At 43.3% G+C, this 26,420-nt stretch overlaps 1 protein-coding gene across 2 annotated transcripts in view; it reads right to left on the bottom strand.

The window, feature by feature from the left end:
* Positions 1-26,066, bottom strand: part of LOC123841066 (adhesion G protein-coupled receptor E2-like) — a 44,378-nt gene extending 18,312 nt beyond the window's left edge. Inside the window, exons 1-9 of one of the 2 annotated variants that reach the window (XM_064598513.1) lie at positions 25,923-26,066; positions 23,871-23,924; positions 16,764-16,913; positions 14,488-14,538; positions 14,059-14,193; positions 1,619-1,774; positions 896-1,063; positions 359-405; positions 141-218 (exon numbers count right to left, since the gene is read on the bottom strand). In XM_064598513.1, the coding sequence (XP_064454583.1) occupies positions 141-218; positions 359-405; positions 896-1,063; positions 1,619-1,774; positions 14,059-14,193; positions 14,488-14,538; positions 16,764-16,913; positions 23,871-23,924; positions 25,923-25,950 (867 nt within the window). In that variant the 5' untranslated portion in view covers positions 25,951-26,066. Of the gene's footprint in view, positions 1-140; positions 219-358; positions 406-895; positions 1,064-1,618; positions 1,775-14,058; positions 14,194-14,487; positions 14,539-16,763; positions 16,914-21,838; positions 23,411-23,870; positions 23,925-25,922 lie in introns of those variants that run through there. The other variant, XM_064598510.1, reaches the window with a different exon arrangement.
* Positions 26,067-26,420: the final 354 nt, after the last annotated feature.

Raw genomic sequence — 26,420 nt, 5'->3', positions numbered from 1 at the left:
TCTGCTCTTCTCACCCACCCTGGGAGAGGCAGGGCCACAGGGAGGCCACCACTGTGTTGGGAATGCCTCTTTCCACACCAAGGCTTTCCTGGACCTTCATGGGATGCCTCCAACTTGTCTCCACTGGATTCTGACCTTACCTGGATAGTGTCCTGGACAAAGGCTGGTATGAACTTTCTGCCCAGATCTTGGACTCTTTCAAAGAAGTGGGAGAGTCTCTAGGGAGAGGGGAGATGAGGAAGTCAGAGAGCCTCAATGTGGGTGCAGAAGCTTGGGGAAAATGGCGGCCATGAACGGTGGGGAGCCCATGCTTTGAGGAAGGATTTCCTGTCTCCTGGTCCCAGCTGGGGCCACTCACCTGGCTCTTGATTCCATGGGGTGGGGTCCAGGTGGGAAAAACAATGCCTGCAGGGGATAACAGTAGTTGATTAGGTGTAAGAGCATCTGTGTGTGGGATGGGGGAAGGGGCCTGGGGTCAGGTCAGGGCCAGGTACCTTCTCAGGTGGTCATTTGGTTATTCAGGGACCCTAGTATGGGCATAGAAGCATCAGGAAGGCCCCACTCTCTCCTCCCTGGTGAGTGGGTGTCTTTTCTTATTCATACAGAGGTGTGTTATGGGTGAATGTGGTGGCCCAGATGCTCAGCTGTCCAGATATGGATGGAATTGGCCTGAATCCTCCTGTTTTCAGCTCCAGTGCTCTTAGCTTCCCTGGGCAGCTTTCAGCCAGGGTGGGAACATCATGGTCATCTGTATCCCAGCTTGAGCATTTGGACAAAGACCAGAATGGGTCTTCTAGGGAACCATGTGCAGGGAATATGCCAGATTTCCCAACCAGGATCCTGTCTGGCTCCCAGTGATGGCTTTTGTTTTAATTCCCTCAGGGCAACTGCTCACTTGCTGGTCTCCGATGATATCTTCCATTGCTATCTGGTCTAGACAGGAGCTGCTTCTCATCACCCAATTCTCCGTGTGTGTATGCGGGTGGGTCCGTGTTACTCTGTGTAGACACCACACAACATCCTCCTGGGTCCTGGTCATCTGGTCTGCTCTCAGGACTGTGAACTGAAATTATTGGGGAGAGTCAGGGTAAGCTTTGTTCAGAGAAATAGACAGAGGCCCAGCAGCTGAGAAGAGGGGTCTGGATGCTGAAATTGTTGGCCAGGGAGAGTGCAGGCCCAGGAAAGGGGGATGGCCCTCCCATCTTCCCACTGCAGTGTTTCTGGATGGGGTCCCTGGGTCCAACATGGCCCAAGAGATCTGAGAGTTTTCCTAGCATGGCCAAGCCCAAGTAGGCTCTGGTGGGGAAAGGTCTCATCCTGGCCATCACTGATGATGGTGAAGAGGAGGGATTTTGCACTAGAAACAGTGTGCTGTGGAGCTCCTGAAATATCTTGAGTGCCACTTTTTTTTTTTTTCACAAAAATAAAATGCCAGGGAGCAAGGGGGATTTTTGAACTTTCAGAAGTGACCTTCTACAGAGGGTTCTGAGCCTTGGAGTTCAAAGAGATATGGGTGCCTGGGTAGGTGCTGAGGATGTTCTCTGATGCCTGGAGAAAGTGAGCTAAGTGACTCCAAACCTTGTGGGCGAGGAGATGGAAGTCACAAGTCAATTCTTACCTTGACACATGTTCTCACTCTCATTCCTGAACGTTTTTGCCCCAGAAGCAAGCTTGTATCCTGGGCTGCATGTACAGTAGTAGCTGCCCTCTGTGTTCCAGCAGTCTGCGAATTTTCCACAGGACACTGCCGAGGGTGGTCCACATTCATTGATGTCTGGAACACAACAGGGCAAAGGGTCACCTCCCAAAGATGTGAGTTCCCATAGGGCAGAGGCGCTGGCCTCCAGCCTGACTCGGCCAACAGGACTGGAGAGAACTCAGCTTGCAGGTGGCATTCCTGGGGCAGGTCTGAGCTGGAGCCAGCTGCTCAAATGCCTGCTCACTGTTCTGCATCTCTGCTCTCTGGCTGGGACTAAGGGCACCTAGATTCAGACACTTTGCTGTGCCATTGTGGGGGCTGGAAGGAGGTCTGCATCCCCTTCTGCAGGCCTTGTGGGGTGGACAGAGGCACTGAATTTCTGGTTGCACTACTAGGGACCTGGGGGTGGGCTCTAGTCAGGGTGACTGTGGCACTGAAGGCCACTCTCAATGCTGAGTCAGTGAAGGGAGTCATGGCTGGAGTCTGTCCAGAGTAACACTCTTTCACACCTGAGGATAAAGCCAGGTGATCAGGCCCCTGCCCATTGACAGGCTCCACCTCCCATTACTCACAGTGGCCCAAGTTCACCCCACAGTCTTCATCACCCGCTCCCCAAAGGTGCCCATGTCTGGCATTTTTAAGATGCCCAAAGATGTCTCTGTGGGAGTCCTACTATCTCCACTCCTGAAGGAAGTCCCCTCTTGTCAGAGATGTTGGGGATGTGAAATGAAGAAGCTACACGAAGTGTCTCACAGCTGAGTCATTGGGGATATTATCTGGCATCTTATCTCTCCTGGTTCTTTAAACATGAGAGGAAAGATGTCCATTAGCCAGGTCCTCTTTGAGCAGCTCAGGGACTCATAGAGCAGAGGCTGGACACTGTTGGCTAAAAATAACAACAATTTTATAAGAACCATGGACACAAGAATGAATCAAAATGCAGGGACAGAATATTTGGTCCTATGCATTCCAATACATTCAGAGTTTCTTCTCTGCACCTTGGACTTCCCTTCTAAGGCTCCAGGCTCAGGCTGTGGATGTCAACACCAGGACACAACCAGATGTGGGAAGATGCACATCTGACACATTCATGTTGTCCCCCATCTGGACAATGGGACTGCCCTCCTCTCTTCTCAGATGGTGGCAATGGCCTGTCTTCAAGGTTGTGGGATGGGGTGGAGTTGAGTGGGGGTCAGCTGAGAATGAGGTGCAAGGTGTGGAAGGCATGAGGACAGGAAACTCCTCAATCAGATAGATGTGCTCCCAGAAAGGAGCTGGGATCCAGTTATATTAGCAGTAGGATCTCCTTGCCATGTTCACCCAGCCACGAGTCTCCATGAGACACACATGCAAATGCACCAAAGCTGGCTAATAGTCACAACAACTTTTTTTTTCATCTGATAACATCTTTTCCCCAAGTACTAAATGACACATGGGTCTTAGAAAACAAAGAAAATGTGAAAAATGAGAACAAAGAAAATCAACTGTAAGTCCACTCTATATGGACTACTAGAGAAGATTTAGGATATTTTTTTCCTCAGCTTTTCAAACATACTAGGAACATTTTCCCTTTTTATTAATAAATATGCATCTAAGATGATTAGATGAAGAATATTTCTTGGTGTGAAAATTGTTTATTTCCCCTTTTCCCTACTAATTTTTTTATTGTGGTAAAATGCCCAAAATATAAAATTTACCATGTTAACCATACTTAAGTCATATAAATTTCTTTTATGATCCGGCATTGTTGAAGAATAAGAACTCTTTTGTTTTAGACCTTGGTCTAGGTTCTACATTATTAACTGTGACTTTGGATAAATCAATCTCTTTGATCCCAGTTATGATAATTAAAAAAAATGAGTCTATAAAATTCATAGAAAAAACCACAGGGGATAAGGTCTTTGAAATTGGTCTCAGCACAGATTTTTTGGATTTGACTCCAAAAAGCAAAGATAAATTCCAAAGACATTCTTCAAAGTGCTGGAACAAACAATCCTAAAATTTGTATGGAATCAAAAAAGGAAACATTGAAAAAGAAAAACAAAGTTGGGGGCATCACGTTGCCTAATTTCAAGCTACATTACAAAGCAAGGATTACCAAGACAGCATGGTACTGGCACAAAAACAGACATATAGACCAATGGAACAGAATAGAGAGCCCAGATATGGACCCCCAACTCTATGGTCAAATAATCTTCAACAAAGCAGGAAAAAATATGCAATGGAAAAGACAGTCTCTTCAACAAATGGTGCTGGGAAAATTGGACAGCCATAGGCAGAGAATGAAACTCGACCATTCTCTAAACACCACACACAAAGATAAACTCAAAATGGATGAGACCTCAATGTGAGACAGGAATCCATCAAAATCCTAGAGGAAAACATAGGCAATAACCTCTTTGGCATCGGCCACAGCAACTTCTTTCAAGATACATCTCCAAAGGCAGGTGAAAGAAAAGCAAATATGAACTTTTGGGACTTCATTTAGATAAAAAGCTTCTGCACAGATTACTAGCAAGATGGCAGAGGAGTAGGAGACCTGGATTTCGTCTCCTCTCAGGAATTCAGCTGGATAGGGATCAAACCATTCTGAACACCTACAAACTCAACAGGAGATCGAAGAAAGGAATAGCAACAACTCTCTGAACAGAAAAGCGACCACTTTCTGGAAGGTAGGACGTGCGGAGAAGTGAATCCGAGGCGATATTCGGGAGGATAGATGGCGGGGGAGGGGCCTCCGTCGGCCGCTTCTGGCAAGTGATAGAAGCACGGAGCACAAAATCGGAACTTTTAGAAGTCGGCTCCACTGAGGGACATCACTCCGGTGGCTAAGCTGGGGGTGGAACCCTCCGGGACAGTGTGGTCTCAGGACCCTCGGGGTCACAGAAAGACTGGGGGTGCCTGAGTGCGGCAGAGCTCCCAGGTATCGGAGCGGGTAAGCCGGCTGCAGAGGCGGAGCCCAGGCGCGGGCTCTCAGCTCGGGGTTGACATAAACCGTGATCCACGGCACAGTCGGGCCCCTGCTCCTCCAGCAGGGACCCAACAAGCGGCAGATCCGGGGAGACTCACCTTCCTCCCCCGGGAGGAGCCGTGCGGGAGCGCACCGCAGGGATCTGCTGGGTTGGGAGACTCCACACGGGGTCGGGTGCCAGAGACAGAGGTGCGCGGTCACAGGCCGGGCGAGCACGGGGTGCGGCCGGAGAACAGGAGACGGGAGTGACTGGCGGCTTTTCTCTGGGGGCTCACTGAGGAGCGGGGCCCCGAGTTCTCGGCTCCTCCGGGGCGGAGATTGGGAGGCCGCCATTTTCACTCTCCGCCTCCAAAGCTGTACGGAAAGCTCGCAGGGAACAAAAGCCCCAGAGAGCAAACCTGAGCAGATTACTTAGCCGGGAGGGGGCAAGGGCGGGGCAATTCCGCCTCCGGCAGAGACATTTGGAAACCACGGCAACAGGCCCCTCCCCAGAAGATCAGCGAGAACAGCCGGCCAAGACCAAGTTTACCCATCAATGAGAACGGCAGAACTCCAGCGCTAGGGGACTACTGCACATAGAATTCACGGCTTTTTTACCATGATTCTTTAGTCTTTTAAAGTTAATTTTTTTTAACTGTCTTTTTTGTCTTTTTATTTCTTTTTGAATTTTTCTTTTTCGCTTTTTCAATCAACATCTTATCAATCCCTTTTTAAAAAATTTTTTTATTTTTCATTTTTAGAGTCATATTCTATCCCTTCATAGTAGTTACCCATAGTTTTGGCTTATATATATAAGTTGCTCTCTCTTTAAAATTTTGAGATAGTTTCTTCTAACAGATTAAAATATACCCTAAATCTCTAGTATATGGTGTTTTCTATTCCCCTGCCTGATCACATCCTCTCCCTTTTTTTTCTTTTTCTTTTTTCTTTTTTTAAATCCTCTTCTTTCTTTTTTCAAACAACTTCTTATCAATTCCTTTTATAAAATTTTTTATAATGTCCATTTTTACAGTCATATTCCATCCCTTCATCTTATCAACCCTTATTTTTATACATATATAAGTTCTTCTTTCTTTAAAATTTTGGGAGGCACTTTCTTCTAAAAGACCAAAATACACCCCAAATCTAGTGAGTGGCACTGATCTATATACCAGCCTGATCATATTTGATCATATTCTGGGTTTTTTTTTTGTTGTTGTTGTTTTGTTTCGTTTGTTTTTGTTTTTATCTTTATCTTTTTCTTTTTTTTTTCTTTTTCTTTTTTCTCTTTTTCCCTTTCTTATCCCACTGCTTCAGGTATTTTCTGATTTCTTTAGAGTATATTTTCTGGGGATGTGGTTACTCTGCTAGCATTTTGTTCTCTCATTAATCTATTCTCCTCTGCACAAAATGACAAGACGGAAAAAATCACCTCAACAAAAAGAACAAGAGGTAGTACCGACTGCCAGGGACCTACTCAATACGGACATTAGTACGATGTCAGATCTAGAGTTCAGAATCATCACTTTAAAGATACTAGCTGGGCTTGAAAAAAATATGGAAGTTATTAGAGAAACCCTTTCTGGAGAAGTAAAAGAGCTAAAATCCAACCAAGTAGAAACCAAAAGACTATTAATGAGGTGCAATCAAAAATGGGGGCGCTAAGTGCTAGAATAAATGAGGCAGAAGAGAGAATCAGTAATATAGAAGATGAAATGATGGAAAATAAAGAAGCTGAGAAAAAGAGAGATAAACAACTACTGGATCACGAGGGCAGAATTCGAGGGATAAGCGATACCATAAGGCAAAACAACATTAGAATAATTGGGATCCCAGAAGAAGAAGAAGAAAGAGAGAGAGGGGCAGAAGGTATAATGGAGCAAATTATAGCAGAGAACTTCCCTAATTTGGGGAAAGAAACAGGCATGAAAATCCAGGAAGCACAGAGAACCCCTCTCAAAATCAATAAAAATAGGTCAACACCCCGACATCTAACAGTAAAACTTACGAGTCTCATAGACAAAGAGAAAATCCTGAAAGCAGCTCGGGAGAAGAGAGATGTAACCTACAAGGGTAGAAACATTAGATTGGCAACAGACCTATCCACAGAGACCTGGCAGGCCAGAAAGGACTGGCAGGATATATTCAGAGCACTAAATGAGAAAAATATGCAGCCAAGAATACTATATGCAGCCAGGCTGTCATTGAAAATTGAAGGAGAGATAAAAAGCTTTCAGGACAAACAAAAACTAAAGGAATTTGCAAACGCAAAACCAGGCCTACAGGAAATCTTGAAAGGGGTCCTCTTAGCAAAGAGAGAGCCTAAAAGCAACATAGACCAGAAAGGAACACAGACAATATACGGTAACAGTCACCTTACAGGCAATACAATGGCACTAAATTCCTATCTTTCAATAGTTACCCTGAATGTAAATGGGCTCAATGCCCCAATCAAAAGACACAGGCTATCAGACTGGATTAAAAAACAAGACCCATCGATATGCTCTCTGCAAGAGACTCATTTTAGAACCAAAGACACCCCCAGATTGAAAGTGAAGGGGTGGAAAACCTTTTACCATGCTAATGGACACCAAAAGAAAGCTGGGGTGACAATCCTTATATCAGACAAATTAGATTTTAAACCAAAGACTGTAATAAGAGATGAGGAAGGACACTAGATCCTACTTAAAGGATCTATCCAACAAGAAGATCTAACAGTTGTAAATATCTATGCCCCTAACATGGGAGCAGCCAATTATATAAGGCAATTAATAACAAAAGCAAAGAAATACATTGACAACAATACAATAATAGTGGGGGACTTTAACATTCCCCTCACTGAAATGGACAGATCGTCTAAGCAAAAGATCAACAAGGAAATAAAGACTTTAAATGACACACTGGACCAAATGGACTTCACAGACATATTCAGAACATTCCATCCCAAAGCAACGGAATACACATTCTTCTCTAGTGCCCATGGAACATTGTCCAGAATAGATCACATCCTAGGTCATAAATCAGGTCTCAACCGGTACCAAAAGATTGGGATCATTCCCTGCCTATTTTCAGACCACAATGCTTTGAAACTAGAACTCAATCACAAGAGGAAAGTCGGAAAGAACTCAAATACATGGAGGCTAAAGAGCATCCTACTGAAGAATGAATGGGTCAACCAGAAAATTAAAGAAGAATTAAAAAAATACATGGAAACCAATGAAAATGAAAACACAACTGTTCAAAATCTTTGGGATGCAGCAAAGGCAGTCCTAAGAGGAAAGTATATAGCAATACAAGCCTTTCTCAAGAAACAAGAAAGGTCTCAAGTACACAACCTAACCCTACACCTAAAGGAGCTGGAGAAAGAACAGCAAATAAAGCCTAAACCCAGCAGGAGAAGAGAAATCATAAAGATCAGAGCAGAAAACAATGTAATAGAAACTAAAAGAACAGTAGAACAGATCAACGAAACAAGGAGATGGTTCTTTGAAAGAATTAACAAGATTGATAAACCCCTGGCCAGACTTATCCAAAAGAGAAGAGAAATGACCCAAATCAACAAAATCATGAATGAAAGAGGAGAGATCACAACCAACACCAAAGAAATACAAACTATGATAAGAACATATTATGAGCAACTCTATGCCACCAAATTAGATAACCTGGAAGCAATGGATGCATTCCTAGAGATGTATCAACTACCAAAACTGAACCAGGAAGAAATAGAAAACCTGAACAGACCTATAACCACTAAGGAAATTGAAGCAGTCATCAAAAATCTCCCCAAAAACAAAAGCCCAGGGCCAGATGGCTTCCCAGGGGAATTCTACCAAACATTTAAAGTACAATTAATACCTATTCTCCTGAAACTGTTCCAAAAAAATAGAAATGGAAGGAAAACTTCCAAACTCATTTTATGAGGCCAGCATTACCTTGATCCCAAAACCAGACAAAGACCCCATCAAAAAGGAGAATTACAGACCAATATCCCTGATGAACATGGATGCAAAAATTCTCACCAAAATACTAGCCAATAGGATCCAACAGTACATTAAAAGGATTATTCACCACGACCAAGTGGGATTTATCCCTGGGCTGCAAGGTTGGTTCAACATCTGCAAATCAATCAATGTGATACAATACATTAACAAAAGAAAGAACATGAATCATAGGATCCTCTCAATAGATGCAGAAAAAGCGTTTGACAAAGTACAGCATCCTTTCTTGATCAAAACTCTTCAGAGTATAGGGATCGAGGGTACATACCTCAATATCATAAAAGCCATCTATGAAAAACCTACAGCGAATATTATTCTCAATGGGGAAAAACTGAGAGCTTTCCCCCTAAGGTCAGGAACGTGGCAGACATGTTCACTATCACCACTGCTATTCAACATAGTATTGGAAGTCCTAGCCACAGCAATCAGACAACAAAAAGAAATCAAAGGCATCCAAATTGGCAAAGAAGAAGTCAAACTCTCACTCTTTGCAGATGATATGATACTTTATATGGAAAACCCAAAAGACTCCACCCCCAAACTGCTAGAACTCATACAGGAATTCAGTAAAGTGGCAGGATATAAAATCAATGCACAGAAGTCAGTGGCATTCCTATACACCAACAACAAGACAGAAGAAAGAGCAATTAAGGAGTCGATCCCATTTACAATTGCACCCAAAACCATAAGATACCTAGGAATAAATCTAAGCAAAGAGGCAAAGGATCTGTACTCAGAAAACTATAAAATACTCATGAAAGAAATTGAGGAAGACACAAAGAAATGGAAAAACGTTCCATGCTCATGGATTGGAAGAACAAATATTGTGAAGATGTCAATGCTACCTAGAGCAATCTACACATTCAATGCAATCCCCATCAAAATACCATCCACTTTTTTCAAAGAAATGGAACACATAATCCTAAAAATTGTATGGAACCAGAAAAGACCCCGCATAGCCAGAGGAATGTTGAAAAAGAAAAGCAAAGCTGGCGGCATCACAATGCCGGACTTCCAGCTGTATTACAAAGCTGTCATCATCAAGACAGCATGGTACTGGCACAAAAACAGACACATAGATCAATGGAACAGAATAGAGAGCCCAGAAATGGACCCTCAACTCTATGGTCAACTAATCTTCGACAAAGCAGGAAAGAATGTCCAATGGAACAAAGACAGTCTCTTCAACAAATGGTGTTGGGAAAATTGGATAGCCACATGCAGAAGAATGAAACTGGACCATTTCCTTACACCACACACAAATATAGACTCCAAATGGTTAAAAGACCTCAGTGTGAGACAGGAGTCCATCAACATCCTAAAGGAGAACACAGGCAGCAACCTCTTTGACCTCAGCCGAAGCAACTTCTTCCTAGAAACATCGCCAAAGGCAAGGGAAACAAAGGCAAAAATGAACTATTGGGACTTCATCAAGATAAAATCTTTTGCAAAGCAAAGGAAACAGTCAACAAAACCAAAAGACAACTGACAGAATGGGAGAAGATATTTGCAAATGACATATCAGATAAAGAGTTAGTATCCAAAATCTATAAAGAACTCATCAAACTCAACACCCAAAGAACAAATGATCCAATCCAGAAATGGGCAGAAGACATGAACAGACATTTTTCCAAAGAAGACATCCAAATGGCCAACAGACACATGAAAAAGTGCTCAATATTGCTCGGCATCAGGGAAATCCCAATCAAAACCTCAATGAGATACCACCTCACACCAGTCAGAATGGCTAAAATTAACAAGTCAGGAAACGACAGATGTTGGCGGAGATGCGGAGAAAGGGGAACCCTCCTACACTGTTGGTGGGAATGCAAGCTGGTGCAGCCACTCTGGAAAACTGTATGGAGGTTCCTCAAAAAGTTGAAAATAGAGCTACCATATGATCCAGCAATTGCACTACTGGGTATTTACCCCAAAGATACAAAAGTAGGGATCCAAAGGGGTACGTGTACCCCGATGTTTATAGCAGCAATGTCCACAATATCCAAACTGTGGAAAGAGCCAAGATGTCCATCGACAGATGAATGGATAAAGAAGAGGTGGTATATATATACAATGGAATATTATGCAGCCATCAAAAGGAATGAGATCTTGCCATTTGCAACGACGTGGATGGAACTGGAGGGTATTATCTTGAGTGAAATAAGTCAAACAGAGAAAGACATGTATCATATGATGTCCCTGATATGAGGAATTCTTAATCGCAGGAAACAAACTGAGTGTTGTTGGAGTGGGGGGTGGGGTGGGAGGGATGGGGTGACTGGGTGATAGACACTGGGGAGTGTATGTGCTCTGGTAAGCGCTGTGAATTGTGCAAGACTATTGAATCTCAGATCTGTACCTCTGAAACAATGCAATATATGTTAAGGAAAAAAAAAAGAAGAAGAAGAAGAAGGTAGCGGGAAGGGAAGAATGAAGTGGGGAAAATCAGAGGGGTAGACGAACCATGAGAGACGATGGACTCTGAAAAACAAACAGGGTTCTAGAGAGGAGGGGGTTGGGAGGATGGGTTAGCCTGGTGGTGGGTATTGAGGAGGGCACATTCTGCATGGAGCACTGGGTGTTAGGCACAAACAATGAATCATGGAACACTTCATCTAAAACTAATGATGTAATGTATGGGGATTAACATAAGAATAAGAAAAAAAGCTTCTGCACAGCAAAGGAAATAGTCAACAAAACAAGGAGGCAACTCACAGAATGGGAGAAGATATTTGCAAATGACAGTACAGATAAAAGACTGGTATCTAAGATCTATAAAGAACTCAAACTCAACACCCAAAAAACAAATAATCAAGTCAAAAAATAGGCAGAAGACATGAAGACACTTCTCTGAGGATGACATACAAATGGCTAACAGACACATGAAAAAATGTTCATCATCATTAGCCATCAGGGAAATTGAAATCAAAAGCACATTGAGATACCACCTTACACCAGTTAGAACAGCAAAAATGGACAGGGAAAGAAACAACAAATATTGGAGAGGTTGTGGAGAAAGGGGAACCGTCTTACACTGTTGGTGGGAATGCAAGTTGGTACGGCCACTTTGGAAAACAGTGTGGAGGTGCCTCAGAAAATTAAAAATGGAGTTACCCTATGACCCAGCAATTGCACTGCTGGGTATTTACCCCAAAGACACAGATGTAGTGAAAAGAAGGGCCATATGCACCCCAATGTTCAGAGCAGCAATGTTGCAATAGCCAAACTGTGGAAAGAGCAGAGATGCCCTTCAACAGATGAATGGATAAAGAAGATGTGGTCCATATATACAATGGAATATTACTCAGGTATCAGAGAGGATGAATACCCAACTTTTGCATCAACATGGATGGGACTGGAGGAGATTATGCTAAGTGAAATAAGTCGAGCAGAGAAAGTCAATTATCATATGGTTTCACTTATTTGTGGAACATAAGGAATAGCATGGAGGACATTAGGAGAAGGAAGGGAAAAATGAAGTGGGGGAAATCAGAGGGAGAGATGAACCACGAGAGACTATGGACTCTGAGTAACAAACTGAGGGTTTTAGAGGGGAGAGGGGTGGGGGTTAGCCTGGTGATGGGTATTAAGGAGGGCATGTACTGCATGGAGCTTTGGGTGTTGCATGAAAACAATGAATTGTGGATCCCCACATCAAAAACTAATGATGGCAAAATTTCATTCCTTTTGATCGCTGTATAATATTCCATTGCATATATATACCACATCTTCATTATCCATTCATCTGTCGATGGACATCTTGGCTCTTTCCACAAAAAAAAATACGAAAAATTTTCATTGCCAACAGTATTCAGTGAAATAAATGTAAATTAAAACAAAACAAACAAACAAAAAACTAATATTGTATGGTGACTAACATAATAAACTAAAGTTACAAAAAAAAAAGAAGTGGGAATACGCCAAACTAAAAAGATTTTGTAAGTCAGGGCAACCATCAACACAATGAAAAGGCGATCTGTAATTTAGGAGAAAATATTTGCAAATCATATATCTGAGAAGTGATTAACATCCAAAAAATATAAAGAACTCATTCAACACAATAGAAAAAACCTAAACAATCCAATTTAAAAATGGGCATAGAATCTGAATAGACATTTTCCAAAGAAGACATCCAAATGGCCAACAGGTGTATGAAAAGGTACCCAACATCACTCATCATCAGGGAAATGCGAATCCAAACCATGTGATTTCACCTCACACCTGTTGGAAGGGCTATTATAAAAAAGATAGAATAGCAAGTATTGGTGAGGATGTGGGAAAAAGGGAACCTTGCTCCCTGTTGGAGGGAATGCAAATTAGTGCAGCCACTGTGAGAAAAAATCTGGAGTTTCCTCAAAAAATTTAAAACGGAACTACTATATGATCCAGCAATTCCACTCTGGGTATTTATTTGAAGGAAACAAAAACACTAACTTGGAAAGATATCTGCATCCTCATGTTCATTGCAGCATTTATAACAAGCAAGATAAGGAAACAACCTGTTTCTATCAGTGCATGAATAGATGATGAAAAGTGGTGTATGTATACAGGGGAATATCACTCGGCCATAAAAGAGAAGGCAATCTGGCCATTTGCAACAACACAGATGGATCTTGAGGGCATTATGCTAAGTGAGATATGTTAGAGAGAAAAGGATAAATGACATATGATTTCACTTATATGTGGAATCTAAAAACAAACAAAACAGAACTCATAGAAGAGATGAGTGGGTGCTGGAGGTGGGGAGGAATTGGTGGGGGTGGGCAAAATGGGTGTAGGTGGAAAATAAAAACTGTGCTAGCTCTGCTTGCCTCATGGGGCTACTGTGAGGAGCGAGGTGGGAAACAATGACCATGAAGGGGCAGGAGTTCCCAGTGAGCTTATGCTAGAAGACCCTGAGCTTCCAGGCTCTGTTGCTTCCTCTTGCTGCTTCCATTACTCTCCCCTTTCCTTGTGCTATGAGAATCATCACAGTAATAACAGTAGTGACCATGATAATAACTTGTGTCTGACAGTCTGTTCTGTACTAGTCTTTACCTGTTCTTCACACACATGAATTTTAAATCTCACTCCATCCATGGGGGGGGTAGGTACAATGATTGTCCCCAGTTTACAGACAAGCAAACTGAAGCATAGAGAGGAGAAATAATTTCCTACATGTCAGATGTAATCAGTGGTGAGCTGGACTTTGAACCCACATTGCTCAGCTTTGCTGTGTAAGTTCTCAACACTCTACCTACTGATCATGAAAACCTGATTGTCCGCTTCCCTCATACTCCCCCTGCCTTGTCACCTCTCTCTTTTCCTTGATGAAGTGCTGGGTGCTGCTGTCAGTGAGGCTGAGGGCTCGGGATGCTCCACCATCTCCCCCCTCCGTATCCGTGCCTCTCCACCACCCCAAGCCCTTGTACCATCACAACTCTCCAACAGGCTGGTGAACATCTCCCCGGATGAAGAAATGAATCCCGGGGAGCAGCGACAGGCAGTGGCATTGACACACGTGGATTTCGGAGGGCACCACTGAGCACAGTCTGTGGGGGCAGAGGCTGTGGGGACGAAGACCACAGTCAGAAGGCTTAAGAAATGGAGGGAGCCAGCTGCCAGTTGGGGGTCCAGGAATAGAGCAGGGGAGGGTAGGGAAGGTATAGCTGCCATTGGAAGAGCTCAGAAAACTCTGGACATTTAGGGAGGAGGAAACAGCTTCTTGGATACCCAGAAGACCATCTGTGAGACTTACTTGTGGAATAAGCTCCCTTCCCTACCCCTTGTTGGTGAGAAAACCCAGACCCCAGCATGCACTCCCCAGCTTATGTCACCAATGGGGCTGGCTGGGCACTCACCTTTCAGTTTCCGTACAGGTCCCAGTGTCAGCAGTAGCAGCACTAAGACCCCTGGGACAGAAAAACAGATGAAAAAGAGAGGAGAGTCAAGTTCCAGTTTCAACCCATGTCTGCATGGTCATTGCCTTCTGGGGGGTGGTTCTGCCTGCAGCCCAAGGCTTTCCAGCAGGATCCAAGAGGCTCCTATACTGCACACAGAACCAAGACTCAGCCTGTCCTCTCCATCTCCCTGGACTCCCCAAGAAGTCAGTCAAGGATAACCACAGGCTTCATGGAACCCCAGGTGCTACAGGTGAGGGGACAGAATATACACAGACAGCTGATGTCAGGGACACAACGTAGAAACTCCAACCTCTCCCAAAGGAGGGGAGTAAATCTATTTTTTTTAATTTTTATTTATTTATTTTTTTAAATTTTATTTTATTATGTTATGTTAGTCACCATACAATACATCATTAGTTTTTGATGTAGTGATCCATGCTTCATTGTTTTCATATAACACCCAGTGTTCCATGCAATACATGCCCTCCTTAATATCCATCACCAGGCTAACCCATCCCCCCTCCCCCCCCTAAAACCCTCGGTTTGTTTCTCAGACTCCATAGTCTCTCATGGTTTGTCTCTCCCTCCGAGGGGAGTAAATCTTGAAGGAGAAACTCTTCCAATCCATGTGTCTTGCCCATATGCAGGTTCTTTGTTCTATGGCAATAGTAGAAATCTGCTTGGAGAAGGCCCTTTCTCTCCTCCATGGTGAATGGGTGCTTTTTCTATTTCACATGGAGCATCCTATGGGATAATAGTGTGGCCAGATGGTCTGTTGTCCAGATGTGGATGGAAGTGGCCCAAGCCCTCTCAATCTGTCAAGCCTGGTGCCCTCAGCTTACTCCAGATGGGGTGGGGATGTCACAGCCACCTGAGTCCCAACCTGAAGACTTGAACAAGTCCAGGGTGGGCTTTCCTGGGAACTGCGTGCAGGGGAAATGCTGCATTCCCGACCAGGACCTATCATGACTCCCAGCTATGGCCTTTGTCCTGACTTTCCCCAGGTGGATTCTCACTACCTGCATAACCTTTGGTATCTCCGTTGTCCTGGCAGGAGAGCATGCTCCTATCCATGCTAACTCTGAGACTCCAGCTCCACGGAGATGGACAAGACCCATACCTGAGCCAGGCCCTTTAAGGGGCTTGAGGCAAAGAGTCGAGAGAATGAAAGTGATGCTGGACAGGCAGGGTCACCTGGACAGTGGGAACCAGGGCTGTGGTAGACAATGGGGCTGACATCCAGTCAGGCAGCCTTGGGACAGTGGAGTTGCCTTTTTGGATCCCTGTGAAGGCATCCCCTGGACTGGCAGGAAGTGGTGAGAATCCGCATCTGAGCAAGGCCAGCAGTGGGTGAGGGCAGGGTGGTTGGAGAGGGGAGCAGGTGCTGATGGGCAAGAAGTGGCAGATGTTTCTGTTTTCTTGGCCCTTGGCCTCCCACCAGGGATGCACACACTGGGCCCAGCTGAATGGGGCTTGGCCTCCATCTTTTGTCCCTGATGGTCTGGGTCAACGTGGGGCCTTGACTGACCTCCTTGGAAGAGGGTCAGGCCTCTGGCAATGGTCCCTTCTCTTTATATCCAATCCAGATGGCAGCGTCTTCCATTCACCTAAATTTTAGAGTGTGTGTGTAGGGTGGTCCACATCACTCTGCCCAGCCCCACACAACATCTTCCTGGTCCCAGATTGCCCACAGGTCTATAAACTAAAATTATTGGGGAGGTTCAGGGCAGAGCCTTGCATGGGGAATTAGAGCTGGGAGGCCAAGAAGCCAGTTCACTGTGCCAGGAGGAGCCTTCTCCAGGTGGGGTTATTGGCCACGGGCAGGGATGGCCAGGGGAGGTGGGCCTACCCTTGAATCTCCCCACTTCCCACATTTCTGGACAGGGTTCCTGGGTCCATCCTGGTGTGGCCGAGCCTGTGTGGATTCCAGGGAGGTAGGGAAGGTCTCATCCTGGCTGCCATTGATGAAACAGAAGAAACCGATATTGCACTGTGAGCTTGTGAAGTATCCTGGATGCCACCCCTCTGTTTTCTGAAAACAAAGTGCCACATGGCAAGGGAGACGTTCCAAAATTGTGTGAGTGGCACTCTGCAGAAGGATCTGAGCCTTGGGGTCTGGAGAAGGATAGGACACAGGTCGGTGCCCAGAATATCTCTCTGATGCTTGGAGAAAGTGAGCTGAGTGACCCCAGACCTCATGGATGGGGAGATGGAAGGTGCAAAGCCATTCTTACCTTGACACATATTCTCACTCTCATTCCTGAACACTGTCTCAGAAATGAGCTCCTGTCCCGGGCCACACATGCAGTACCTGCCATCCATGCCCTGGCAGTCAGCGTAGGCTGCACAGGACCTTCTCAAGGGTTGTTCACACATGTTAATGTCTGGAATACAACAAGATAAAGGATCACTTCCCAAAGGAGTAAGTTCCCCCAGGTCAGAGGCCCTGGTCTGCCGCCTGGCCCCACAGTGAAGTCTGGATGGATGCAAGTGCCAGGTGGTACACCTGGGGCAGGTCTGAGCTGGAGCCAGCTGCTCCAAACGCCTGCTCACTGTTCTGCTCATCTCTGCTCTCTGGTTGGGCCTGAGGGCACCTAGATTCAGACACTCTGCTGTGCTATGATGGGGGCAGGAAGGAGGTCTGCACCCCTTTCTGCAGGCCTTGTGAAAAAAAACAGAGGCACTAAGTCAGGCTCCAGACCCTCCCCTGTGGTCCTGTTGGCACCATTGGAGACCTGGGGTGGGCTCTAGTCAGGGCATGGAAGGCCACCCTCAATTCTGAGGCAGTGGAGGGAGTCATGGCCTAGGGGCTGTCCAGGGTGATACTCATCATTCACCCCCAAGGATGGAAGCAGATGGTCAAGCCCCCACCCATTGATGGTTTTTACCCACTTTTCTCACAGTGGTCCAAGTACACCCCACAATCCTCATTAAGTACTTCCTCAAATCCCAATGTCAATCCTTTTCCAGATGCCTCAGGATGTCTCCGGGGGAATTCCCTTTAATTAGAGCCCATAATAGATGGGAAATGAAGAAGCAACAGGAAGCTGCTAATAGCTGAGTCATTGCAGGGCGGCTTCCTGGCCTCCTGTTCCTAAACCTGAGAGGAAAGAGTCCCATGAACCAGGTCCTTTTGAGTAGCTCAGGGACCCATAGAGCAGGGGCTACACATCACTGGCTAAAAATAACAGTTTAATAAGAGCCAGCAAGACAAGAATGCATCAAAATGCAGGGAAGAATGTTTTCTCCTGTACATGCTAATCAGGGGACCAAAGACTTTTAGAGCTTAAAAGGACTCACGACATCCTGCTGAGTCAGAGCAGGCAACTGGGCTCCCCAGAGCAGAGTTTCCTACCTGAACTTGTGGACATCCCTTCTAAGGCCCCAGGTCCAGGCTGTGGGTGTCAGCACCAGGACAAAACAGGATGTGGGAAGACGCACACTTGACACATTTGTGTTCACCCCCATCTGGGCAATGGGACTGTCCTCCTCTCTTCTCAGAGGGTGGCAATGGTTGGACACTTGCCTTCAAGGTTGTTGGGTGGGGTGGAGTCGAGTGGGAGACAGGTGGGAATGAGGCATGTGGGAGGGGAAGACATGATGATGAGAAATCCTCAACCTGACAGGCATGCTCCCAGGAAGGAGCTGGGATCCAGGTACACCATCAGCAGGGCTCCTTGCCATGCTCACCCAGCCATGAGTCTCCATGAGACAGATACACAAATGCAGGGAGATCTGCTAGGGATACCTCTCTGGCATGGAGGGGCTGGGCAGGAGTCAGAACACCACCTTTTCTTCCATGGTAGATTTACTTTCCCTCAAATATTAAATGACACACAGCTACTTAGAAGGACAAAGAAAATGTAAAAAAATGAAATAGAAAATCACCCATAAGTCCACTACACAAACTACTGGTAAATTTTGAGGTCTTTTTTTCTTATCTTTTTAAACATATTAGGAATTTTTCCTTTACTTACCAATATATATGCATCTAAGACTATTTTGAGTACATGAAAGAATTTCTTGGTGTAAAAACTGTATATTTTCCCACTTTTCCCTATTTTCTTATTGTGGTAAAAGGCACACAACAAAATTTTCCATCTTAACCATTTTTAAGTATTAGAATTTTCTTTTATGATCCTATTTTGTTGAATAAAAACCTCTTGTCCACAATAGCCAAACTATGGAAAGAGCCAAGATGTCCATCAACAGATGAACGGATAAAGATGTGGTATATATATACAATGGAATATTCTGCAGCCATCAAAAAGAATGAAATCTTGCCATTTGCAACAATGTGGATGGAACTAGAGGGTATTATGCTGAGTGAAATAAGTCAATCAGAGAAAGACATGTATCATATGACCTCAGTGATATGAGGAATTCTTTTTTTTTAGGTTTTATTTTTTATTTTATTTTATTTTTTTATTCTTATGTTAATCCCCATACATTACATCATTAGTTTTAGATGTAGTGTTCCATGATTCATTGTTTGTGCATAATACCCAGTGCTCCATGCAGAATGTGCCCTCCTTAATACCCACCACCAGGCTAACCCTGAGAAACAAACTGAGGGTTCTAGAGGGGAGGTGGGTGGGGGGATGGGTTAGCCTGGTGATAGGTATTAAAGAGGGCGCGTATTGAATGGGTGCACTGGGTGTTATACGCAAACAATGAATCATGGAACATTACATGAAAAACTAATGATGTGTGGTGATTAATGTAACATAAAAAAAAAGATAAAAAAAACCCCTCTTCAGTGTCATTATAAAATGTTTTTTAAAGCAAACTTTAGTTCCAGCTTCCTTTATTCAAGTTGTATTTATTTTCATCTTAAAGGAAAAACAATTTTTGTTTTTGTTTTTTTAAAGATTTTAAAATCCCCCTGGGGGGTGGGCAGCAGGCAGAGGGAGAGGGAGAAGGAGAAGCAGGCTCCCCGCTGAGCAGGGAGCCGGACGCGGTGCTCAATCCCAGGACCTTGGGATCATGACCTGAGCTGAAGGCAGATGCTCAACTGACTGAGCCACCCAGGTGCCCCAATTTTTGTTTCGTTGATTTGAGAAAAATAGTTGATTTTCTTTATGAGGTTGAAATTTCTCTTTCTTTCTCTTTCTCTTTCTTTCTTCTTTCTTTCTTTCTTTCTTTTCTTTCTTTCTTTCTTTCTCTCTCTCTCTTTCTCCTTCCTTCCTTCCTTCCTTCCTTCCCTCTTTTTCTTTTTCAGCATAGTTTAACAACTGTGTTGTTTTAAAGTTAAGGTTATTTCATCAATCCATTATTAGTATTTATTTATTTATTTATTTATCGTATCATATGCCCTCTTTAATTTCCATCACCCAGTTACCCCATCCCCCCACCAACCTCCCTTTCAGCAACCCTGTTTGTTTCCTGGAGTCAAGAGTCTCATATGGTTTGTCTCCCTCAATGATTTCTTCCCATTCAGTTTTCCCTCCCTTTCCCTATTATCCTCTACACTATTCCTTATGTTCCACATATGAATGAAACCATATGATAATTGTGTTTCTCTGATTGACTTATTTCTTTTTAGGTTAAAATTATGTTACCTTTATTTAAATGTTTTGAAAAGATATTCATATATAACAGAATTTTAAAAATACACTTCTAATTTTGTATAATTTCTTAAGCAGATATGTAGTATAACTTAATTCTTGGATTGTGAAAGTTTTTTTAAAGATGATTTTATTTGAGTGAGAGAGAGCAGGGGAGGGGCAAAAGGAGAGGGAGACAAGCTGACTCCCTACTGAGCAGGGAGCCTGACTTGGGCCTCTACCCTAGGACCCTGAGATCATGACCTGAGCTGAAATCAAGAGTCAGAAGCTCAACTGACTGAGCCACCCAGGTCCTCTGAAAGTTTGTTTTTGTATACTTAAAAAATTATTTCAGGGGCAAAATAAATGATTTTTTTTGTTAAATTTATATTTTTAATCTTCAACAGTAAATTTAATACATAATAATAGTCATCTTTGAAATTAATTTTCTTTTTTTATTATGTTCAGTTAGCCACTGTATAGTACATAAAAAATAAATGATTTAAATAGTACTAAACAATACTATCTTATTTGTGCATAGTGCTCTTTAGCTTACAAAGTATTTTTTTTATTGTTTTTTATTGCAGCACTATTTGCAATAGCCAAGATATGGAAGCAAATTGAGTGTCCGTCAACAGATGAGTGGATAAGGAAGATGTGGTATATGCACAATGGAATATTACAGAGCCATAAAAAGGATGAGATTGTGCCGTTTGAGACAATATGAATGGACCTAGAGGTTATTATGTTAAGTGAAATAAGATTGAGAAAGACAAATACCATATGGTATTACTCATAAATGGAATCTAAAAAAAACTGCAAATGAATAAAACAAATAAGCAAAAAGCAGAATCAGACCTATAAGTACAGAGAACAAACTGATGGTTGCCAGAGGAGAGGGGGGCTGGGGGTTGGGTGAAGGGGAGTGGGAAATACAGGCTATCAATTATGGAATGAATAAGTCATGGGAAGAAAAGGCACAGCATAAGGAATATAGTCAATGCTATTGTAACAGCAATGTGTTGATTCAATGGCAGCTACACTTGTGGTGAACATAGCATAATGTATAAATTTGTCAAATCATTATGTTGTATATCTGAAACTAATGTAACATTGTGTGTCAAATATACTCAAATATAAAAGACTTTAGAAATGTTTGCTTTCTTTTTTTAATTTTTTTAAAGATTTTATTTATTTATTTGAGAGAGAGAGAATGAGAGACAGAGAGCATGAGAGGGAGGAGGGTCAGAGGGAGAAGCAGACTCCCTGCCGAGCAGGGAGCCCGATGCGGCACTCGATCCCGGGACTCCAGGATCATGACCTGAGCCGAAGGCAGTCGCTTAACCAGCTGAGCCACCCAGGCGCCCCTGCTTTCTTTTTTAAAATATATTTTCATCGAAGTATAATTAACATACAGTGTTATATTAGTTTCAGATGTATAACATAATGATTTACCAGTTCTAAACATTACTCAGTGCTCACCGTGATGAGTGTAGACATCAATTGTCACCAGACAATATTATTACAGAATTATTGACTATATTCCCCATGCTGTGCTTCTCATCTCTGTGACTTATTTATTTTATAGCTGGAAGTTTGTACCTCCTAATCCCCTTTATCTATTTTGCCCATCCCCCTGCCACCTTCCCTCTGGCAACCACCAGTTTGCTCTCTGTATTGGAGTCTGGTTTTGTTTGTTTTATATTTTAGATTACACATATATGTGAAATCATATGGTATTTGTCTTTCTCAGACTGACTTACCGCACTTGATATTAAGCCTTCTAGGTCTATTCATGTTGTTACAGATGGCAAGATCTTTTTTTTGTGGGTGAGTAATGTTCCATTGAAGATGGATGCCACATCTCATTTATCATTTCATCTACGGATGAACACTTGAGTTGCTTCCATATCTTGGGCATTGTAAATAATGCTGCAATAAAAGTTAGGGGTGCGTATATCTTTTTGAATTAGTGTTTTTGTTTCCTTTGGGTAAATACCCAGTAGTGAAATTACTGGATCATATAGTATTTCTATTTTTAATTTTTTGAGGAACCTCCATACTGTTTTCCACAGTGGCTGTACCAATTTACATTCCCACTAACAGTGCATGAGGGTTCCTTTTTCTCTACATCCTCACCAATACTTAAACCCCCCCTAGCTTTATACCTGGACATGCTTCTACCATTTTATTAGTTGTAAGACTTTGGATAAGTCACTCAATCTTTTTGAGCTTAAATTTGATAATTTAAAAAATGATGCTACCCTGAAACCATAAAATTCATAGAGGAAAACAGGGAGTGAGCTTTTTGACATTGGTGTAGGCAATGATTTTTTGGACTTGACACCAAAAGCAAAGGCAACAAAAGCAAAAATAGATAAGTGGGACCATAGCAAACTAAAAACTTCTGTACAGCAAGGGAAAGCATCAACAAAATGAAAAGGCAGTCTACAATTTGGGAGAAAATATTTGCAAACCATATTATCTCATAAAGGATTAACTTCCAAAATATATAAAGAATTCATACAACTCAATAGCAAAAAAAAAAAACCCTCTAAAGATTATTATTAATAAATTTAAAGTTGGGTAGAGGATCTGAATATACATTTTTCCAAAGAAGACATCCAAACGGCCAAGAGGTACACGAAAATGTACTCAACACTAGTAATCATCAGGGAAATGCAAATCAAAACCACAATGAGGTATCATCTCATACCTGTTAGAATGGCTGTTATAAAAAAGACAAGAAATAACTGTCGGTGAATATGTGGGAAAAAGGGAAATTTGTGCACCGTTGGAGGAAATTTAAATTGGGAAACTATGACCCTGAGGGGGCAGGAGTTCCTGGTGAGCTCATGCCAGGTGGAGTGGCTGAGCTTCTAGGCTCTGGGTGTTTCTTCCCTCCTGTTGATTCCATTACTCTCCCCTTTCCTTGTGCTATGAGAATCATCACAGTAATAACAGTAGTGACCATGATAATAACTTGTGTCTGACAGTCTGCTCTGTACTAGTCTTTACCTGTTCTTCACACACGTGAATTTTAAATCTCACTCCATCCATGGGGGGTAGGTACAATGATTGTCCCCAATTTACAGACAAGCAAACTGAGGCATAGAGAGGAGAAATAATTTCCTACATGTCAGATGTGATTAGCGGTGAGCTGGACTTTGAACCCACGTAGCCCAGCTCTGCTGTGTAAGCTCTCAACACTCTGCTTATTGATCATGAAAACCTGATTGTCCATTTCCCTCGTACTCCCCCTGTCCTGTCACCTCTCTCTTTTCCTTGATGAAGTGCTGGGTGCTGCTCTCAAGACTGAGGACCCCCTTCCTGTCTCCCCCCACATCTCCATGCCTCTCCACCACCCCAAACCCCTGTACCATCACAATTCTCCAAGGGACTGGTAAAAATCTCCCCAAAGAACTGAATCCTGGAGAACAGTGACACATGATGGCATTGACCCATGGAGAGTTCAGAGGTCACCAGTGAGGACAGGTGTGGGGGAACTAGCAGTGGGGATGGAGACCATAGCCAGAAGTTTCGAGGAATGGATGAAGCCAGCTGCCAGCTAAGGGTCCATGAGTAGAGCAGGGGAAGGTAGGGGATGGATGGCTGCCATCAGAAGAGGAAAGGACAGAAGACTGGACATTTATGGAGGAAGAAACAGTTTCTATTATCTCCAGAAGACTATCTTGGAGCTTCACTTGGAGAATAAGCCTCCTTTCCCCCTTGGTGCAGAACCCAGACCCTAGCATGCTCTCCTTAGCTTATGTCACTAAGTCTGGGCAGACTCACCTCTACTGTTCTGGACTGAAGCTCCCCATGTCAACAGCAGCAGCATCAAGAGTCCTGGGGCAGAAAAAACAGTGAGAGAACAAAGAAAGGAGAGTGGAGCTCCAGTTTCAATTCCTGGTGGCATGGTCATTGCCTCCTGGGGAGGTGGCTCTGACCCTGCAGCCCACAGCTTTCCAGCAGCATCCACAAGGCTCTTGTACTTTATGTAGAATTGAGGACCAGTCCTATTCCCTCCCTCTTCCTGGACTCCCTGAGAAGTTAGTCACTAACGGACACCACCCTCATGGAACCTCAGTGTTACAGGTAAGGGGACAGAATATACACAGACAACTGATGTCAGGGACACGATTTAGAAATTCCAGCCTCTCCTGATGGAGGGGGTAAATCTTAAAGCACAAAGTCCACAGATGGGTGTGTGCTCTGTCCACAGCCAGGTCCTTTGTTCTCTGGCAATGGCAGAAATCTACCTTGAGGATTTCTCTTCCAGGATCACTCCCCTCTGTTTAACCCACATGTTTTGGGGCACACAAGAAGAGCATGGGTTTGGGAGTCAGCCAGCCCCAAGTCTGAGTCCCAGCTCACAGTGGTATTGGTCGTGCAGGGAGCCATGGAATCACGAGAGGGGGAGCTGATGACAGGTGAGGGGTGAGAACTATCACCCTGGCGGTTTGAGCCACCATCTCCTGGTTAAGTGGCCGCTCCAGGTGCAGCACCCATGGCTTCTATGGTTCCTTTCAAGTGAGCTCCTGGCCATCCTACAGTGCACTGAGGACACAGCATTTCCATTTATCTCCCAGTCTGGTCCTGAGTGATGGGTCACTGGGCAGGGTTACTTGTATGAAAACCACTGCAGGTGTGAAGGAATCTACCCTACAGGCAATCACCTGGCCACCTGTTAGAGTCTGTCATTCCATTCATGGGAGGCAATGAAGTTTATAGAAGTCTTTCCATATCTCAGTACCTTTATAGGATTTTCCTAAAATGTGCCCAGCATGAAAAATAATCATGTTCTGCACATCAGATGATAAGAAATTTGACTATTTTCACAACAACCAGGGGAAAAAATTACAACCAATGAGGACAACTGAAACACTTAACTTGTTATCTAACAGGTATTATCCTAAGCATTGAGGGAAAGAAAGACTAATCAGCATTAAGCTGTCCCTGCTATTATGCAGTTATTGCCCTTTCAACCATTCCATGACCCACACAAAGCCTATGGACTAAAGGATGATGTTCTTCTTAGCTCATTAGAGTTTTCAGAGAATTTGGTTATGTTCCCTTGTGAAAAAAATAGTATAGGTGGTATGAGGGTTAGTATATGTGCTGCCGAAGCGAGCACAGGTGGTATGAGGGTTAATTTCATGTATCAGTTTGGCTGGGCCACAGCACCCAGATATTTGGTCAAACACTAATCTAGATATTGCTGTGCAGGTGCTTTTTAGATGAGATTAACAATTAAATCAGTAGACTCTGAGTAAAGCTGATTACCCTCCATAATGTGGGTGGGCCTCCTCTAATCAGTTGAAGACCTTGGGGGGAAAAAAAAGACTGACCTCCTCTGAGGAGGAGGGAATTCTGCTTCCAGAATGACTTCAGACTTGAGATGTAACATCAAGTCAGCCTGCTGGCCTGCCCTGCAGAATATCAATTTCCCAACTTCCACAATCTCATGAACCAATTCCCTAAAATGAATGAATCTCTCTCTTTCTCTCTCTCCCTCACCCTCTCTCTCTCATACACACAGACAGACAGACACACAGACACACAGACACACACACACACACACATTATACTGTTCTGTTTCTCTGGAGAAACTGGACCAATATAGGTGGTAAAATGAGATTGGCTCCAGGAGTAAGTTTTACTGATTTTCTCCTTTGAGACTTAATATAAATGATCCAACATCCTTCTTAAAATCTATTCCCTTTGTCCTTTATAGAAAAAGTGGGAAAACAAACAGATTATCAAGAACACAGAATATTTTCTAACTGGATAGAGAGTTCCCAGATAGCTTTAGTTATCTGTCATTATTGTTATAATTCTACCTACCTGGCAGCAGTAGATTTCTGTTTCTCATGATGCAGACCACCAGTGAGCCCAGGCATAGAGGACGTCTGGTCTGGGTCTGTGTGTGTTACAAAGACTTCCTGTTTTAAATCTGACTTGGGCTCCAGAGGAACTGCCATAGGAAACCACTGGTCTGGATCCTTTCTTTCCAGAGAATCTGTCTTGTGATTAACTTCTCAGAAACTTCCCTTCTATTTTTTAAGTATTTGCATAGCATTACTGGTGTTTGTACTGAAAGCTTCCTTGAAGGTGGTTTTTAAATCTTTGTGGTATAGGAAGATGTAATCCCGTGTATTATAAGAACTTCCCAACATGAAGAATTTGCTGGTCTTTCTACCTCATGAAGACCTTGGATCAGAGTCAACAGAATTAACTATTTAGTATCTGTTAAAAGACAATTTTTAAAAAAGATTTTATTTATTTATTTAATTTAAATTCAATTAGCCAACATATAGTACATCATTAGTTTTTGATATAATG

The sequence above is a fragment of the Mirounga angustirostris genome, unplaced genomic scaffold (genome assembly GCF_029215605.1).
Source record: "Mirounga angustirostris isolate CCGP_5_RB_7025 unplaced genomic scaffold, mMirAng1.0.hap1 SCAF_1, whole genome shotgun sequence".
Classification (NCBI taxonomy): domain Eukaryota; kingdom Metazoa; phylum Chordata; class Mammalia; order Carnivora; family Phocidae; genus Mirounga; species Mirounga angustirostris.
The sequence above is the reverse complement of the archived record's forward strand: the minus strand, read 5'-3'. Positions and strand labels throughout refer to the sequence as shown.